General features: G+C 36.2%; 3 protein-coding genes across 3 annotated transcripts in view; 2 read left to right on the top strand and 1 right to left on the bottom strand.

Annotated features, from left to right (window-relative positions):
* The window catches only part of nvd (cholesterol 7-desaturase nvd), a 167,026-nt gene that overhangs the window by 82,525 nt on the left and 63,700 nt on the right, over positions 1-20,801 (bottom strand). The gene's annotated exons all lie outside the window — the stretch shown is intronic.
* Positions 4,393-8,806, top strand: LOC114247331 (uncharacterized; the record flags this gene model as incomplete). The annotated part of the gene is made up of 1 exon (XM_089730755.1): positions 4,393-8,806. A coding segment is annotated over one exon (621 nt), but the record flags the coding sequence as incomplete, so codon positions are not given.
* LOC114251498 (uncharacterized) lies at positions 11,552-12,776 on the top strand. The gene has a single exon (XM_028185781.2). The coding sequence runs from the start codon at positions 11,552-11,554 to the stop codon at positions 12,620-12,622; it is 1,071 nt and encodes a 356-aa protein (XP_028041582.2). The 3' UTR covers positions 12,623-12,776.

The raw sequence follows: 20,801 nt of genomic DNA, 5'->3' as shown, positions 1-20,801 counted from the left end.
ATAATCTTGCATGAACAATTAGGTGTAAAAAAGTTGTTTTCCCGATGGATACCGCATTCGCTCTGTGAAGAGCAAAAAGCGGCTCGCGTTACTTGGTGTGTCAGAACTCTCGAAAGATTCCACGCAGGATCCTCAAATGCTGTATACAACATTGTATCAGGTGACGACTCCTGGATATACGGGTACGAACCCGAAACAAAAAACCAGTCACGAGTTTGGGTGTTCGAAAATGAGTTAAAGCCAACAAAAAGTGTTCGTTCACGGAGTGTTGCAAAAAAAATGGTGGCCACGTCTGTCTCCAAAACCGGCCATGTCACGACTATTCCTCTTGAGGGACAAAGAACGGTTAATGCAGAATGGTATGCTAGCATTTGTTTGCCACATGTCGTTTCTGAACTCCGTAAAGAGAACTGCAACCGCTGCATCATCCTCCATCACGACAATGCGAGTTCTCACACCGCGCACAGAACAAAAGAGTTTTCAGAGCAAGAAAACATAGAATTATTAGACCATCCGCCGTACTGCCCCGACCTAAGCCCTAATGATTTCTATACTTTCACTAAAATAAAGAATAAATTGCGTGGACAGAGATTTTCATCACCTGAAGAAGCTGTGGACGCCTACAAAACGGCCATTTTGGAGACCCCAACTTCCGAATGGAACGGTTACTCCAATGATTGGTTCCATCGTATGGAAAAAGTGTCAAATTTCGCGGAGAATACTTCGAAAAGCAATAAATACATTTTTAAATAGTAATGTTGTGTCACTTCGTTAATTCCCGAAATTTTCAGTGCCGCCTATGTACGTATATCAGTAGTAAAAATCCCCAAGCTATCTGCCACACTTTTCCCCTTTCTAAAACCAAACTGTGTCTGAGAGAGATGCTCACTATTCTCAATGAACCATTCAAGACGATTTTTAATAACATGTTCAAGTACTTTAGTAATTACCGATGATAAAACTATTGGGCGAAAAGACTCAACATTAGACTGTGTTTTATTTGGTTTCAAAAAGGACAGCACTGTTTGCCTTATTTTATTTTATATTTTATTCATTTTTTTGTGAAAAATGATATTATGGAGTGAAATGAAATGAAGATGATTAATTTGAGACATTAATCAACTGGGATGAAATTAAATGAAATGAAATGGGATGAAATATAATCTCAGTAAAATGGTGGTCATTTAGTAAGATTTTTTCAGTGGACTTTTTGGAGGATCCTGAGAAGGTACTTTCAGCGGCTTTGTTTCATTTTTCCACATTTGTACACTTTCACAGATATTAAACAGTTAATAAACCACCATTAATACACATTTAAACCCGAAGAAACACTAAATAGACAAAATAAAACAAATCACACAACTTCACTCCTCGCGTTCCCGGAAAAGTCCTTTTTAAGAACAAAAATCTTTGAAAAACGCGGGAAAACTTCGAAATCAGCGGGCGCGGTTTTTAAATTTTTTTTCAAATTAAATTGTAGATTTATTGTAATTAGTAATCAGAATAATTCTAAGTTGTGAATTTTATATTCGTGTTATTCCTATATTTATTATTTGTCTTTTCTACGTAGGGTAAGTTTTTCTGAATACTTTTATGAACGAGCCGCCAGACCCAGGGGGCACAGTGCCCCCTGTGGGAGCATTTGTTACAATTTCAAACGAATCTGGAATGGATTCCGACTGTTCGTCGGTATCCAAACGAAAATTAAATCGGAATTATCTTCATAGGATATGCAAGCAATGTAATAAGAGGAAAAGGAAACATAATAATGATGCATTAAAAAACACTGATTGTATTGTAATGATGAGTTTAAAAAGGTCCCCATGAATAATTTACCTTCTTCTACTCCCGATAACGTTAATTCTCCTTCCCAAGCTCCCACACAAATAGGCAGGACTAGTTACGACTGCAATGATCATGGCCCTTACATTGTGCATGTTTATAAAATACAGTCTGCGGAAGACGACGGCACCAATCTGCATCCTATTGTGTTCGGTAGGTTTTTACAAAAAAATGCTTTTAAAAAAATTGTAAATGGCAGTTTGAAAAGGATAGGAAGAAACAAACTGTCTCTTTCTTTTCATAAATATTTAGACGCCAACAGCTTTCTCCAGTCAAATTGTTTATCAGAAAATAGGTTGAAAGCATATATACTTACCCACCTTTAATATTACCAGAATGGGATTAGTAAGGGGAGTTCCAACTGAGTGGTTTCCCGAAGATATTAAGGAAAATACTAATATGCGTATGGGATGTGGTGATATAATTAAAGTCAGACGTTTAAATTATAAGGTAATTGTAAATAATGAACCAACTTGGAAACCCTCCCAAACAGTTGTATTGACATTTGACAGCCAAGTATTACCATAACGTGTTTTTATGTGTTTTAACTCTTTACCTGTACAACTATAAACTTACCCAACTATACAGTGCTATAACTGTTGTCATTTTGTCCACACAAAAACAAAATGCAGGTCCAAACCAAGATGCTATAAGTGTGTACAAGGTCACACTTGTGACAGCTGTACTATTGAGGAAGATCAGGGCTCTTGCTGCTTATGTTCTGGGCTACATTTTGCGTCAAGCAAAAAATGCCCAGAATATTTTACGCAAAAAGAAATAAAAACTACCATGGCTGAAAACAACCTATCATACATGGAAGCATCAAAACTACACCCAATAATAAATAAATCATATGCTGATGTCTTAACATCCATTCCAAATAAAACTTTACAACCAGACAATACTATTGTACCCGGTTCACCCCCATCACGCATATTATCATACAAAAAAACAGTTGTTACTAAACCACGAACCCCACCTAAACCTAATAAATTAAGTTTAGCTTCAATCCAACCCACCGTTCCTACAAAACCATGGTTTTTTAAATCCAAAAAGATTTCCAAACCTGTTATATCTGTGCTCTGTAGAGTTCGTTTAGGTCATTGCTGTTCTCCGGTATTTCTACATAAAATTAGAATACGTGACAATTCGTTGTGTGAATGTGGTTTGGACGACGGCAGTATAGATCACATTTTCCTCAATTGTCGCTTGAACAACTCACTCATATGGGACCAAGTTATTAGCGAACTGAAAATTCAACGGCCGGTAAATGTCCGTCACCTCCTCTCACTATTCCCAGACTCCCGTATTATAAATGCTTTTATTAAGTTTATAACTACTAACTCTATAAAATTATAATTATATGTAGTGCATTATTCTCTGTACATAATCTTTATTATAATATGTAAGTTTATAGTAACATTAATTTTGTGTTAGTCCCAGGCAACATTATTATTTCCAAAATGGGATACTTTTCATAATAAAAAGTGTGTTTAAATAGCTCGACAATGTTCCATGTGTAGCCATAACACCATCTCTAATATATTAAGTGTATAATCTATGCATAACACGACACTGGCAGAAATTGCTGAGAGTAGCAGCAGATTGCCATTATTTAAAAATAATAATAATAAAGGTTATGACTGTGAAGCTCACAATTCAATTGTAAAGGATTACAACATGCCCACACCCTCTAATGGTTGTGTATTACAAACCTCACCCAATGCTGACAAACAGAGTGAACAGAACTTAATAGACTTAATTACAACTTTAATTAAATTGTTATCTCAATCAAATTTAACCATACCGACCAACGCTGCTTCTTTATTCAACCCTAACAATAATAATAGTCATAATGGACAGGATAGTTCAATGGAACTGCAGAAGTATCATAAGTAAAAAACATGAACTTGTACATATTATAAATACTTTTAAACCTTTTATTCTTTCTTTATCTGAAACCTGGCTTAAGACGAATTATACATTTAAAATCCCTGGCTATTCCTGTTTAAGGAATGACAGGGCTGATGGGTATGGCAGTGTGTGTCTTCTTGTCAGAGACTTTCATCTTATATCTCCTCTTCCTAAGAAAACCATGGTTTGCCAAACTATGTTTTAATAAAACTGCCACTTCGTCTTTAATCCGCATGCGTCTTGGACATATTTGCCTTCCGGTACATCTTAATAAACTTGGCATAGTATCTAGTGCTGCCTGTGAATGTGGTGAGAGTTACTGCGATATGAATCATGTTTTCTTTTCCTGTCCTTTATATGAGCACTCTTTTCTATACGAATCTCTAATATCTCTCTCTATTCCTCTTCCTTTTAATATTTACTTACTTCTTAGAAATAATAGACCCTGTGTATATAGTGCATTAAATAAATTTATTATAAATAATAAGATTAAATTGTAGTTTAATATTATTTGTTTTCTTTTGTTATATATATTTTTTAGATATGAAATTATTCTGATTTGTTTTTGTATAATTCCCGGTACGATTTAATTATTTTAATTTGCGTTATACATTTCCCTCGCTTTGTTGACAAAATTTAAAATACTTGACACTGGCCAAATGCACGAATGGTGCCGAGCCAAAATTAAGAAGAAGAAGAAGAAGAAAAACAAAAATGGAGGCAACCATGAAACCTTATGTTTGTAAAGTCTGTAAAAAATGTTTTGTATTTAAAGAGAACTTTAAAACGCACATGAGAATGCATCCTTCTGAAAAACGTTATGGTTGTGAAGTGTGCGAAAAACGCTTTACACGAATTGCTGATTTAAAAACACACATTAGAATACATACTGCGGAAAAACCTTACATTTGTGAAATATGTAGAAAAGGTTTTTCCCAAATTAGTAGTTTAAAATCTCATATAAGAATACACACTGGAGAAAAACCGTACATTTGTGAAGTGTGTAGAAAAGGTTTTACCCAAATTCATCATTTAAAATCTCATCTAAGAATACACACTGGAGAAAAACCGTACATTTGTGAAGTGTGTCAGAAGTGCTATGCACGAAATTATATTTTGGAAATACACAAAAGAAGACATACTGCAGAGAAACCTTATGTTTGTGAAGTTTGTAAAAAACGTTATGCACAAAATAGTTCCTTAAGAGCACACATGAGAGCTCATACTGGAGATAATTCTCATGTCTGTCAAGAGTAAAGTAAAAGCTTTGCATACCTATCTAATTTGATAATTCATATGAGAACACATACTGGAGGGAAAGCTTATGTTTGTGATGCGTGTGAAAAAAGCTTGTTGGGATTGAGTTATTTAAAAATCCACATAGCAACACACACGGCAGAGAAACCTTATGTTTGTGATATGTGGAAACAATCTTTTGCACAGAAGAGTTATTTAAAAAAAACATATACCTAAAACACACTGCTGAAAAACTTAGTTTGTGAAGTGTATTAAAAAGACTGCACACTTTCATTGTTAAAAAATGCAGATGATAACACATAAAGCAGAAAGATATTTCACAATTTGTGAATCACTAATTAGTCATTTAAGAACACACATGAGAATACATACAGGAGACAAACCTGCTTGTGAAGTTTGTACAAAAGGTTTTACACATCAGTCATTTAAAAACACACAAAGATACCTACTAGAGAAGAAGCCTTATTATTGTGAATTGTGTGGAAACGGTTTTTCAGTGTTGGTAATTTTAATTCACATATGAAAATGCATATTTGAGAAAAACAGTATGCCTGTGTGAAGTGTAACAAAGCATTTGCACAAATTGATAGTTTAATAATGTATCTGAGAATATATAATATCATAAAATGCCTGATCTTTCCAAGAATTTCTAGGTTATTATGTTTTTTTTTAATGTAAATACATAATGTAGCATATCTACGACTTGTAAAGAACAAATGCCAATCGGAACTTTATGGTCCTTGCAAAACAACTCATTATAACCTAGGCCTCATATTTTCTGAGAAATAAGCTTGAACACAGCCATGCAAAGTTATTGATATTCTCTCTACTTTGTCCAAACAATAATAATACAGTTAAAATATATGTTTCCAAATAGACAGATTCCATACCCATGAAGTATTGGAGTAGTATTCATATTTAACCTTGTCATAAAAGGTCAAAAGTTTTATTTTTTATGTTTTGGAGATAGGCAAAGTTAGGCAGATTTTTTGAAGCAAGTAAGTAATGCATTTCGGGATTATTTGAACCAGTAATGCGTTTGTAGATGTCTATGGGCTCCAGTAGCCACTTAACATCATGTCGACTGTGAGCTCGTCCACCCATCTAAGCAATAAAAAAAATCATGTGCATACTTAGAACAGAATATTCGAGGGCTGTCATTATAGAAAATAAAACTACATAATATTGAATAATTTGATTGAAAATATTTACTGGTGGTAGGACCTCTTATGAGTCCGCGCGGGTGGGTACCACCGCCCTGCCTGTTTCCGCCGTGAAGCAGTAATACGTTTCGGTTTGAAGGGTGGGGCAGCCGTTGTAACTATACCGAGATCTTAGAACTTATATCTCAAGGTGGGTGGCGCATTTATGTTGTAGATGTCTATGGGCTCCAGTAACCACTTAACACCAGGTGGGCTGTGAGCTCGTCCACCCATCCAGGCAATAAAAAAAAAAAAAAATATTGAATAAAAAAAAATTGACAAACAATTTGTACTTGTAATGCAATAATCAAAATAAAATACGGTCATATCAACGGTCATATTATTATTATTATTATTTATTTATTTTATTATTATTTTACATTTATTATTATTATTATTATTAATTAAGAAAATAAATGTAATTTTTTAGTGTTACCTCATGTGGAGTAGTCATCCTCAGGTCAAGATCTCCGGGCATTGGTTTCCAAAGACAAATATCCAAATTTGAAGAAAATGTTTTGAACAACTGCTTTCGTTACTGCCATCTACAGGAGCAATGAGAAACTAATCGAATCGAAGCCATCTAGTAGCCGGCGCCCGTAAACATTTTTGTTGAGTGCTTGAGTTGCTTAATTAGAACTAATTTATGTGTATTATCTATGGCGCGGCGACGGCATTCGGTAGCATTGGTTAACATGAACCGCGACTCGGGCATATTGCGCGGCCTCAACCAACTCACCGCCCGCGCCGGGATGTGAGTCGAGCAAGCGCTACCTCATCTCAAATGAGGGGTGCCTCATGAGTACCTCGCGATGCAAACTGAGGTGCTCCCTCATCCTCACTTAAAATAGACGAGTCACTTATCGCTCTAAGTCCTTGTCGTCAACTGCTCTCAAATATTAAGTGTTTTTTTTATTGCTTAGATGGCTGGACGAGCTCACAGCTCGCCTGGTGTTAAGTGGTTACTAGAGCCCATAGACATCTACAACGTAAATGCGTCACCCACCTTGAGATACAAGTTCTAAGGTCTCAGTACAGTTACAACGGTTACCCACCCTTCAAACCGAAACGCATTACTTTTCACGGCAAAAATTGGGAAAATTTTATAGATTTTTTGTCATTTGAAAATATATATTGTCAAGTGTTTTCAAAATGGATAAAATTGAACAAAGAGCGGTAATAAAGTTTCTTCATGAAGCGGAAAGATATCTATGACGAGTTAAAGAATGCTTTGGATGAATGTGCTCCTTCTTATGCCACAGTAAAAAACTGGGTGGATAAGTTTAAACGCGGCCGTACATGTGTCCAAGATGAAGCCCGCCCCGGACGTCCAAAAAGCGACACGACTCCGGAAACGGTCGTGAAAGTACATGATATGTTTTTAACAGATCGACGATTGAAGTTATCTGAAATAGCTGACACTACAGGTATCTCAAAAGAACAGGTACATCATATTTCAATTTTTCTAATGAAATACGTACTCAACAAATGTTCACGATTGACTTCCACGGTGAAGGAATAACATCGTGTAATAAAAATGAAACCCGCAAAATTATAATTTGCGTAATTACTGGTGGTAGGACCTCTTGTGAGTCCGCGCGGGTGGGTACCACCACCCTGCCTATTTCTGCCGTGAAGCAGTAATGCGTTTCGGTTTGAAGGGTGGGGCAGCCGTTGTAACTATACTTGAGACCTTAGAACTTGTATCTCAAGGTGGGTGGCGCATTTACGTTGTGGATGTCTATGGGCTCCAGTAACCACTTAACACCAGGTGGGCTGTGAGCTCGTCCACCCATCTAAGCAATAAAAAAAAAAAAAAAAAAAAAAAATAAATATCATAAGCGAGGAATTAAATATGAAAAAGTTATCGGTCCGTTGGGTGCCACGATTGTTTACGCACGATCAAAAAAGGATTCGGGTGCAGCAAAACTAAAAAGAATGTCTCAACCCTTTTTCAGAGTAATAAAGCCGATTTTTTACGTCGATTTGTAACAACAGATGAAACGTGTTCATTATATACGCTAGAATCAAAAATTCAAGCAAAACAGTCGACGCAATTGGGATGCCCGGCTCCAAAAAAAGCCATGGCTGTAAAGTCGGCTGGAAAAGTGATGGCCTCCGTCTTTTGGGATGCAGATGGGATCTTGATGATAGATTACCTTCCTAAAGGTCAAACAATTAATGGAGAATACTACGCTAATCTTCTAGATAATGTTCATCAATGTATTCAGCAAAAACGAACAGGTTTGGCGAAAAAAAAACATCTTCCACTAAGACAACGCTAGGGTTCACACATGTGTTAAAGCCGTGGCACAAATCAACGAATTGAAGTATGATTTGCTGCCCCACACACCTTATTCGCCTGACCTAGCGCCATCAGACTTCTACTTATTCCCTAAGCTCAAAACTTTTTTGGGCGGACAGAAATTTGCCATAAATGATGAAGTCATAGCGGCTGTAGAGGAGTATTTTGCAGGCCACGAAAGAAATCATTTTATGGAAGGCATTATTGCTTTAGAACGAAGATGGATTAAGTGCGTAGAGGTTCACGGAGACTATGTCGAAAAATAAAATTAATTTTATCATGGAAAGTTAAGTGTTTCATTACTAAGCTACTACTTATCATCCCGCCCTTGTACCTATCCGTGCGGACTCACAAGAGGTCCTACCACCAGTAAGAAAAGTGTTGTGATGCTGATATGATACTGTAGTAGATAAATGAGGAAGGCACCTGCGGGGTGTACGCAGGGACGTCTTAAATCAGGCTGGGGCCCTTGGGCACACAAGAATTTGAGGCCCTTTTGAAAGTAAAAAAAGCGAATTATAATATAATTTTTTTACTGCGTGATGTAAACTTCTTAGTTGAAATTATCAGCCATAAGTTGACGTAATTGTCAATCTGTTTTATTCGTTATTTGTCAATGTATCTAATGTAATCAAAGCAAATTTTACTGTTAATTTTAGCTTATTAAAACCTGAAAAAAAACATTCTGCCATTGAAAAAGAAGCGTACGCCATTGTGGAATCATTGAAGAAATGGAGACATTTCCTTATTGGTAGACACTTTAAGTTGGTAACTGACCAACGCTCGGTTTCTTTTATGTTTAATATGAAACATTCAAGTAAGATAAAGAATGAAAAGACTCAAAGATGGCGACTGGAACTTGCTGCTTTCAAATACGATATTATATACAGACCGGGGAAAGAGAACTATGCCGCTGATGCACTATCCCGAGTTTGTGCCACTGTAGAAACACGTACTGCAAAACTTTTCTCGCTGCATGAGGCTCTTTGTCATCCAGGGGTAACAAGAATGTTTCACTGGGTTCGCTCTAAAAACCTTCCCTATTCTATTGAAGAAGTCAGAACAATGACAAGATCTTGTCGAACCTGCTCTGAAATAAAACCTAGATTCTTCCGAAATACCTTTGATGACCAGAGGAAACTTGTTAAAGCGACGGCTGCTTTTGAACGCCTTAGCATAGATTTTAAAGGACCAGTTCCAACAAATATAATAACAAATTCATACTTACCGTGATTGACGAATTTTCACGTTTCCCGTTTGCATTCCCATGCTCAGATGTAAGCTCGAAAACAGTGATTAAACATCTTAAAAACTTGTTTATGATATTTGGCATGCCTTCTTACGTTCATTTAGATCGCTGAACAGCATTTCTTTCTGCTGAAGTACAGGAATTTTTACATGTTCGAGGTATTGCCACTAGTAGAACTACAGCTTATAACCCTCAAGGTAACGGTCAAGTAGAAAAATTGAATTCTACTCTTTGGAGAACGATTCTTTTGACGCTGAAGACGAAGAATCTTTCGGTAGAAAATTGGGAACAAGTATTACCACAACCCTTACATTCAATCCGATCATTACTTTGTACAACCACAAATTGCACTCCACATGAAAGAATGTTTAGACACCCTCGAAGATCTACAAACGGCACTTCTGTTCCATCGTGGCTTACAAATTCTGGACAAGTCTTGATGAAGAAATTTAATCGTACAAATAAATATCAGCCATTAGTAGAAGAGGTTGAATTGATACACAGCAATCCTGACTTTTCATACATTCGGCTTCCAGATGGCCGAGAAACAACAGTGTCGAATCGTCATCTAGCACCATTGGGTTCAGAAAGGGTAGATCTGCGAATAGATAATGAACACACTATTGATTATCATAACGTCGCAGAACCACTTCCGGAAACAGAAGACCAAAACTTGGAGATTCCTTCATCTAATGAAACGGGACCTGTGGTACTTGATAATAGCAGAGAGCTAGACACAGAATTACCATCATCACCGCCGCCGGAGCCAACACTTCGTAGATCTGGTCGCGTCCATAAAACGCCAGGATTTTTAAAAGATTATATTTTAAAATAGTGCGGGAGAATGATGTAAACTTCTTAGTTCAGCCATCAGTTGACGTCATTGTCAATCTGTTTTATTCGTTATTTGTCAATGTATCTAATGTAATCAAAGCAAATTTTACTGTTAATTTTAGCTTATTAAAACCTTATATTCAGTAAAGGTTTTCTCTTATTACAATTACCTTAAAGAAAATTAGGTAGATTCCGTGCTACAGGTACTTTGAGAATCTTCCGCAGGTTTGTCCCAATTTACCCCAGAATCCCAATTTACCCCATGTCATGGTACAAAGTTTTTGCTTCACGTATTATTAAACTTATAGATTTATTGGTTCAACTCTTTTAAAAAAAAACATAATATTGTGATTGTGATCTATTTTGATCTATTTGATCTCTTGGGATCTATTTTAACAAGAACCCTTGTGGGTTCTAAATTAATTGGGTAATTAGACTAATAACGTGAAAGTGAGTACCTACCTATCTAAATAAGAAGCAAAAATTCTATGACATTTTCCGTTCCATTGGACTCTACAGTTGTTTTAATGCTCGATTGGTGACTTGGTGAACTCTTGGCTTGGTTGGTTTGTGGTTTGAGCTTGATGAAACAAGAAAATAACACGAAAAGGAGGTCGGAGGAGACGTTTACATCCATAAGTGCAGCCTGTGAAATTATGACATCAATTCTGAATTATGTTCAGTGTGGTGCAGATTAATTGACAAAAATTTAAAGAGTCAGTGACCCACAAACAAACTAGTAATTAAGACAAAAAAATGTACAGCTTTTAACTGTAAATAAAATAAGAGCCAAATTACAAAAGATACATACTCTAGAGGAAATACATGTTTTTGTATGTTCTGTTTGTTTCCGATTTTTGTTCTTTAAAAAACTTAACTTGGGACATTCTCATGTGTAACATTTCAATCGAGTTAAGGTTTTTTTAAATGTTTTATTTAAAAACTTAAATGCAGGCAACCATGAAACCTTATGTTTGTAAAGTCTGTAAAAAATGTTTTGTATTTAAAGAGAACTTTGAAACGCACATGAGAATGCATCCGTCTGAAAAACGTCATGTTTGTGAAGTGTGCGAAAAACGCTTTACACAAATTGGTGAATTAAAAACACACATTAGAATACATACTGGAGAAAAACCGTACATTTGTGAAGTATGTAGAAAAGGTTTTTCCCAAATTAATAGTTTAAAATCTCATATAAGAATACATACTGGAGAAAAACCGTACATTTGTGAAGTGTGTAGAAAAGGTTTTACCCAAATTCATCATTTAAAATCTCATTTAAGAATACACACTGGAGAAAAACCGTACATTTGTGAAGTGTGTCAGAAGTGCTATGCACGAAATTATATGTTGGAAATACACAAAAGAAGTCATACTGCAGAGAAACCTTATGTTTGTGAAGTTTGTAAAAAAATATTTGTGTTTAAAGAGAACTTTAAAACGCACATGAAAATGCATCCTCCTGAAAAATGTTATGTTTGCGAAGTGTGCGAAAAACGCTTTTCACGAATTGAAGTATTAAAACTACACATTAGAGTACATACTGCGGAAAAACCATACGTTTGTGAAGTATGTAGAAAAGGTTTTTCCCAAATTGGTCATTTAAAATCACATCTAAGAATACACACTGGAGAGAAACCTTATGTTTGTGAAATCTGTGAAAAACGTTTTGCACATAATAGTTCCTTAAGAGCACACATGAGAGCTCATACTGGAGAACGTTCTCATGTCTGTCCAGAGTGTAGTAAAGGCTTTAAATGCCTCCCTAATTTGAAAATTCATATGAGAACACATACTGGAGAGAAACCTTATGTTTGTGATGTATGTGAAAAAAGTTTTACAAGAATGAATCAATTAAAAGTCCACATGGCAACACATTCGACAGAGAAACCTTATGTTTGTGATATGTGTAAAAAATCTTTTGCACATCTGAGTTATTTAAAAAAACATATTACAAGACACTGCAGAAAAACTTTGCTTGTGAAGTGTGTAAAAAAGTCTGAGACTTTCATTGTTTAAAAATACAGATGATAACACAACAGTGGCGTAGCGGGGGGGGGGGGGGGGGTTATAATTTCACATTACTTATTAAAAATATTTGAACCATTTCATATTTTTATTACAGCTATAATTTCATGCAGACAATTTGTAATGTAAATAATTTTTATGTCATGACACTATGCAAATCAGAAAATATATTTTATACTATTGACATTCATTGCATGATAAAAAATAAATGTATTATTATGACAAAACCTAACAAATACTATTTAGGTAGCTACAATTGTAGACAAGTAGCAAACTCGCTACATTATCTTTTACACATTTATCTAGCCATGAATTTGGCTAATCAACCTACTGCTTCTTTTGAGCAGGACAAAAATATGACATTTATTAATTTTGGAATCCGTTCCAAGTAATTTAAATTAAATACTAAGACAACAGAGTTTACCTCTTGCAGTAAACATGATTTATTTGGACACAACCCATCAACAAATAATGTTTCTTTGAAAACAACTGTGATCAACCTGGTGCATCAGAACTTACAAGGTTTGATGGGTAAAGAACTTGAAATTGATTTGTTCCTAGATTTTAATAAAGTCAATGTTCTATGTGTAACTGAACATTGGCTTAAAAAATATGAATTAAATTGTAATTTTAAAAATCACCAGGTTGTGAGTTCCTTCTGCAGAGAGAATGCTATACGAGGTGGCTCACTGATCATTGTTAATAAAGATTATAAATGTAAGGAACCTAGAGACATTGTGAGCCTCTCTGTGGAACGGATTATTGAAATGGCCTGTGTAGAGCTTGAGCGATTCATTGTTGTAAGTGTGTACAGACCTCCTGATGCGTTATATGATTCTTTTGAAAATATTTTGGAAAATGTATTGCTAAAGCTTTCTGTCTCTAATAAACAAATTTTTGTATATGGTGATTTTAATATCAATCTTTTAGAAAACACAAATACCACTATTAGATTCAGAACATTGTTAAAGTCATATAACCTCCCAAACCCAAAGGATGGTCGATAGTCCTGCTCTCGCGGATCGCTTGGAACCTCTGCGTCTACGGAGGGACTTCGGTTCTCTCTGTGTTTTATACCGCATGGTCCATAGGGAATGCTCTGAGGAATTATTCGAGATCATCCCCTCATCTCCTTTTTATCATCGCACCTCCCGCAATCGGAGCAGGGTTCATCCATATTATCTGGAACCGCTGCGTTCATCAACAGTGCGTTTCCAAAGATCTTTTTTGCCACGTACCATCCGGCTTTGGAATGAACTCCCCTCCACGTTGTTTTCCGAGCGCTATGACATGTCCTTCTTCAAACGAGGCTTGCGGAGAGTACTTTATGGTAGGCAGCGGCTTGGCTCTGCCCCTGGCATTGCTGACGTCCATAAGCGACGATGACCACTTACCATCAGGTGGGCCGTATGCTCGTCTGCATACAAAGGCAATAAAAAAAATTAAAAAATTCTTGCATAACCATGTCAACAAATGTAATGAAATTTTTAAATTTAAGAAAATTAATTCATGCAATATAATAAAAAGTTTTAATAGCCTTAATGTAAAAAATACAGCTGACTTGTGGGGAATATCAGTAAAGGTTTTGAAGTCTGTAATAGACATTATTGCTTCTCATCTTGTTAGTATTTTTAATGATTGTATTAAGTGTGGTGTATTTCCTGACTTAATGAAACATAGTAAAGTGATTCCTCTTTTTAAATCTGGTAGTACTGATGACCCCTCTAACTATAGACCTATTTCAGTACTCCCTACGTCCCTAAATTAATTTGACACAACTTTTAGAACATTTTAATTCAAATAACCTGCTTCATAATAAACAATTCGGGTTTACAAGGGGTCGCTCTACAACTGATGCAGGTGCTTATCTAATCAAAAATATCTTTCAATCTTGGGAGGAATCGCATGATTGTCTTGGAATTTTCTGTGACTTATCCAAAGCATTTGACTGTGTTGAACATGAAACATTGGTGAGGAAACTACATCACTATGGTATTAGGGATGGTGCATTGGAACTTATTACTTCCTATTTATCAGGAAGGATACAAACTGTAGATGTGAAAGGTAATAGATCTTCAGGCACCACATTGAAAATGGGTGTACCTCAGGGTTCCATTTTGGGTCCTTTTTTATTTCTAATATATGAGTCGACTATTATCAAAGCCGGCAATGTGACTTTTGGACAATTATTGGTAAATGAGAAAAACGAATTATTGACTTGGCATTCCATTGGCAGTCACCACAGATTGCCACCTTTGATAATAGACGACTCATATATAAACAATTTGCCTAGTTTTATCGAGTCCCGACACGAGGTCGTATTATTCGCAGATGATACATCTTTATTATTTAAAATTAAACGACAATTATAAGTCTATGACGAAGTGAATGATGCGATTTCGTGTGTGGTTCATTGGTTCCGTATCAATAACCTATTATTGAATAGTAAGAAAACTAAATGTATTAAATTTACTTTAAAATGTATTAAATCATCTTTAAATGTGAGACAAGTAGATAGTAATGTAATTGTTTCTGAGGAATCATTGGAGCTTGTTTAGTCAACCGTATTTCTTGGTATAACAGTGGACTCCAAACTGCAGTAGGGACCTCATATTCATAAATTGGCGAGTAAGCTCAGCTCTGCAGCATACGCAGTAAAAAAAATTAGAATGTTAACAAATGCGGACACGGCTCGTTTAGTTTACTTTAGTTACTTCCACAGTGTCATGTCCTATGGCATTTTGCTATGGGGCAATGCGGCCGATGTAGAAATGATATTTATTCTGCAGAAAAGAGCTATACGTGCTATTTATAACATGCACTCAAGGGAATCCCTGAGGGAAAAATTTAAAGAAATTAAAGTTCTCACTACGCCATCCCAGTATATCTTTGAAAATTTGATGTATGTTCGTAAACATATTGAGGAGTTTCCTAAAATTTCGGACATACTTACTAAATAATAGAAATACTAGAAACAAACACAAGCTTGTTGTGCCGATGAGTAGGTTACATAAGATACGAAATTCATTCGGGTGTTTGTCTGTGCGCCTGTACAACAAAATTCCACAAGATGTTCAGAACCTACATATACATAGGCTTAAGAAAACTATTAAAGAACATCTGTGCAATAAAACTTACTATAAAGTCAATGATTATCTAGAAGATTGCACAAACTGGGAATGAGTTGCTCGCTCCGGGCATTTCAATATTGTAATAATTGTTATGTTATAAATACTTATTGTAAAAATGAATATTTAAAAAAACCTAATATTTAAAAAAAAAAAAAGACATGCCCGCTGAGATTCTTGCCAATTCTTCTCAGGACGGAGGCTAATTCTTGTGAATTGGCGGTAGTTCTTTTGACGTTCAACAAGTATGTACTTTCATTTATGTTGAATAAAACTTTTTTGATTTGATTTGATTGGACCGATTGAACTGGCAACACCGTCAATACTGACTCGCGGGAATTCCCCGTAATTTATAATAATAAGTGTCGTGTCTGGCACCGGCCTTATTTAATAATCATTGTTCATAAAGTGGCAACATTTTTGTTTTTATTATATTAGGATAATTTTTTATTTTTTACATTACAACACTGTTCATTACCACGCAGCCGTTTCATTTTGAACTCCCATATCAAAGATCTAATAAAATTAAAGTTACGCCGAAACATGGCCTTCAGAGCCAAATAATTAAAAAAAAAAGAGAAGAACCAGCAAGTGATCAAGTGAAAAGCGGAGTACGTGATGCTTTGACAATTCAAAGAAAATACGTAAATAAAAGGGCGGCAAAATTGTCTTCCGCTCCGGGCGGCTGACGCCCACGCTACGCCACTGTAACACCGGTCACTCACATGCGCACGAATACGCAAACCCGCAAGTGTAGGACGACATTTGCAAATGATTATGCAAAGTTTTCGCTACATTCGTAGTTTTCCAAGCTGTGTCGGTTTTTTAACAGACATCAAAGCGCGCGAACCGCGAACCTTCGCGTAGTCTCCAACACATTCGTTTGCCCAGTTGCGCCGACGATTGCGAAGGTAATGGACGTATCGCCATTTTCATAGTTCGTGACATCTACTGTGTAGCGTATCTTCATCAAAAGAAATCCCTTATAAACAGCATGGCTGTTAATGATGTCTGGGAAAGAATTCAAAACACTTTTTCTTTTCAATGTTCTATTGACGAATTAAAAAGGAGGAGAAATTCGTGAGACATTCATAAACAAGTGTAGGAGGAAGCGCAAACGGGTTCGCAAATTGAGTATGCGAACCAATTTGCACAGCCGCTAGGTTTGCGAATGAATGTTTGACGGCCCTTCACATGCGAGCAAACATTCGTACAATGTTCGAATGTTTGCGCGCATGTCAGTGGCCGGCATAACACATAAAGCAGAAAGATATTTCACAATTTGTGAATCACAAATTTGTCATTTAAGAACACACATGAGAATACATACAGGAGACAAACCTTCTGCTTGTGAAGTTTATACAAAAGGTTTTAAACATATCAGTCATTTAAAAACACAAAGATACATACTAGAGAAAATTATTGTGAATTGTGTGGAAAAGGTTTTTCAAGTGTTGGTAATTTTAATCCACATATGAAAATGCATATTTGAGAAAAACAGTATGCATGTGTAAAATGTAATGCATTTGCACAAATTGATAGTTTAATAATGTATTCGAGACAGGGTAGCCAGATATATATATTTTTTTCCGAAGTAGCCAAGTTACGGCGCTGTGTTTCTTATGACCGTAATGTGGCGCTAGTAGTACTTCAAGTAAGCGCCAATATTTAATTAAAATATACGTGTACATAAATTTCCTTTCCTTTTATTTAAAATTTAAATAATATTAATAACAATTTTGTTTGTTAATTTTTAATAACAATTTAGGATTTAAATATTTATCCATAGATTTACCTTTTGAAACAGAATTATTATTATTATTATTATATTATTCAAACGATCAACAAAAATAAATATTATTTAAATAATAACAACATTTTAATGTATTTCTTTTATTTAAAAAAGTTTAAAAATAAACAACACTTATAATTAATCAATATTAAATATGTCATTAATTGAGCAAAATAGTAACGTTAAGCGCCTTATTCACGATCCATCTTGCTGTACGTCCCGCCAAGGCCATGCACGATGCACGATGTAAAAGGATCATGAATAGGCTTGACGTACGTCGATAATTATTATTAATTGTTTGCTGGATTTGCACGACCGATATTGCGTCCAGCGAGTGCCCCCACCACCGCGAGCGTCGTGCAGATAGACAGTGAATAACGATGACGTACGTCAGAGCTGTCCTGCGTCGTGCGTGCTTGATCGTGTGTAGACTTGCTGTACAGCAGATTTAACATTTGTAGCTTGTTTCGAGAGGAGACTGCACGTCAAAATGGATCGTGAAACACTTTCAAGATTTATTGAAAGATATAAGTTCCACATGTTTGTGGAATGTCTCAAGCGCAGACTATATGAATAAACAAAAAATAATAAACTTATTACAATTTTTTAGGCCCATTTTAGGGGAAGCTGCAAGGATTGATAGCGTGCGTAAAAATGATATTAATTATTTGAGTATACTCTGCACGTTTAAAAAAATCATCCAAAACCTCTTGCTATTTTTTGCCTCTCTTCTGCTGCTGCTGACAACATCAGAAGGACTCCCAGTTTTGGCGTTTTGATAAAACAGCTGGCATTTTAAATAAATTAAAACCCTCTCATTTAATTCGTTCGATTTATTCTGTTCGCGCTTGATACATCCAGCACCGCGGCCTTGAGCTGACGTACAGCCGTGATGGATCGTGAATAAAGCGCTAAATGCATCGTGCATCGTGCATGGCCTTGGCGGGACGTACAGCAAGATGGATCGTGAATAAGGCGCTTTAGTCTAGATTAAAAGCACCGATAAATAATTGATAAAAAATTTATATATTAAACATACTGTCGACACAGCCATATTATTACATGTAATGCCTTGAATTTTTTTAAGAAAACAGTACCTATGGTTAACCCAAACAAAATATTCGAAGAAACAATCTATAAAGACGAAAATAGCCACTTTGGCTATCAGTAGCCAAACGATAAAATTATGTCGCCTTATTAGCTATTTAGGAGCTACAATGGCGAGAAATCGCCACATCTGGCAACCCTGAATAACAGTAGTTCTGATTTTCCAATTGGAAAGGCAAAGGTATCATACCATACGACCTAATCTTTTGTATTTTTCTTATGAAAAATGATAATATGAAGTGAAATGAAATGAAGTTGATTAATTTGAAATATTAACCAAGTGGCATGAATGGGATGAGATGATATGGGAACGACTAAAATTTCAGTAAAATGGTGGTTATTTATTGAAACTTTTTGGAAGATCCTGGGAAGCTATGTCCAGTGACTTTGTTTCATTTTCCTCGACAAGAGTGGGTGGCTCGACAAAAGGTCAAATGAAATGGTTCACTCATGTATTTAATATATATTTTTATAATTAAATTAACTTCGTTCAATTTATGATTTAAAAATGCATAAGTAATTTTATAATAGTTTGGCCCGCCTTTTCGCTTGTATTAAAGTTAGAAATAATCCTATTTTTAACAGACTTCCAAAAGGTTCACTCTGTTTTATATATAACGTCGGCAGTGCTGAGTCCTTAATGCTTATTCTTCAAACAATGGGCGTCGTTGGGTAATGTCAGGGAAACGAAACACAGTTAATTTACTCGGTCAGACTATAATGTCTAATGATTCACAACTTTTAGGTACAACAGGTAGGTACGTATATAGGAACACGCTATGGTTCAAATTCAACCGCTCTAGCCGACTGCCCACAATAAGTGTTGGTCGTGTGCTCAGCTCGGTCGGTGAATAGTTGACCCATTGAACGCCGACAGACGGCACTTGCGTCCCGTATCGCGTATCGACTGCAGCAATCAAGTGTTGATGGCGACATTCTTCTTCCTATTCGTACACTCTTGACAGAGTGGTCGTGGTCATGCATCAGTCGGATCCTGCGATACCGATGCTCTCGCGATGCGACGCCATGTGGCACGATGTTTCGCAGAGTGAGAGCAATCATTTATGTTGGAGTGAGTCACGGGTTTTATGAGGTCGGTCCATCGTGTTTGAGATCGTCCGCGAGATCTTTTGCCCTCGACTTTCCCTTGCACCACCAACCGCTCAATGGAGTCCTCATTACGAGTGACGTGCCCGAAGATCTTGAGGATTCGTATTTGGATTGTTGACGATAGTCTCTCTTTGATGTTTAGCTCTTTCAGGATCGAAATGTCGGTACGGTGCGCGGTCCACGGAATTCTGAGGAGACGTCTCCAACACCACATTTCCAGTGCGTCAATCTGACGACGGTCTTGCATCCTCAGCGTCCACGTCTCAGCCCCATACAGAAAGATTGGAAAAACCAGGCATCTCATTTGTGTTTTTGGTTGTTCTGCGGTCTCTCCAAATCTTTATTAGCCTCTCAACTGAGGATCTCGTCACGGCGCAACGTCTTCGGATCTCATCTTCGCATGCCGATTGCGACATATATTTATTTATTTATTACACTTCATGTAAAATTTACACTGGCGGACTTAATGCCTAAGGCATTCTCTACCAGTCAACCAAAGGTAGGGCAGAGTAGATAGTGGTAGGTGCAATGAAATTTATATTAAGTTACAAAAAGTATGTACATTCCTATAAATATACATATACAGTCAAAACCGTTTACTGCGACATCGTTTAGAACAACATGCCGGTTATAATAACCCAGAACAAAGGTCCTGGCTGAAAGCTATATGACCGCCTTATTAAGAACATTGCTTTGTACGACATTGCTAATAACGACATACCTCATAAAACGACCACATTTAACTAATATTTCGGAGAATTAGATCTGTTAGAACGATCGGCTAAGCTGTATTGTAAACAATTTGAATAGGTATCCACATCTGTCTTCAATGGCTATTAAAATCAGGAAAGAAAACAATAGGATTTGGTTTAGGGTCTTTTCTAATTCTTAGAAACAAAACACGTGCATGCAGTAGAGTCAAAGCCCGCTTCTTCATATCTCTTCAGTTAGTTTGTTACTTATCTATACATAAGACGAACCAAAACTTTGTGGAGTTATTCGTGAAACTTTCAAAATGTCGCAAAGAAAAAGA

This window comes from Bombyx mandarina, chromosome 11 (genome assembly GCF_030267445.1).
Source record: "Bombyx mandarina strain Sakado chromosome 11, ASM3026744v2".
In the NCBI taxonomy this organism is placed as follows: domain Eukaryota; kingdom Metazoa; phylum Arthropoda; class Insecta; order Lepidoptera; family Bombycidae; genus Bombyx; species Bombyx mandarina.
Note: the sequence above shows the minus strand (reverse complement) of the source record. Positions and strands in the feature narration are given on the sequence as shown.

Excerpts from the sequence above, each read along its gene's own strand:
- LOC114251498 (XM_028185781.2), top strand. The coding sequence starts at position 11,552 with ATGCAGGCAACCATGAAACCTTATGTTTGTAAAGTCTGTAAAAAATGT.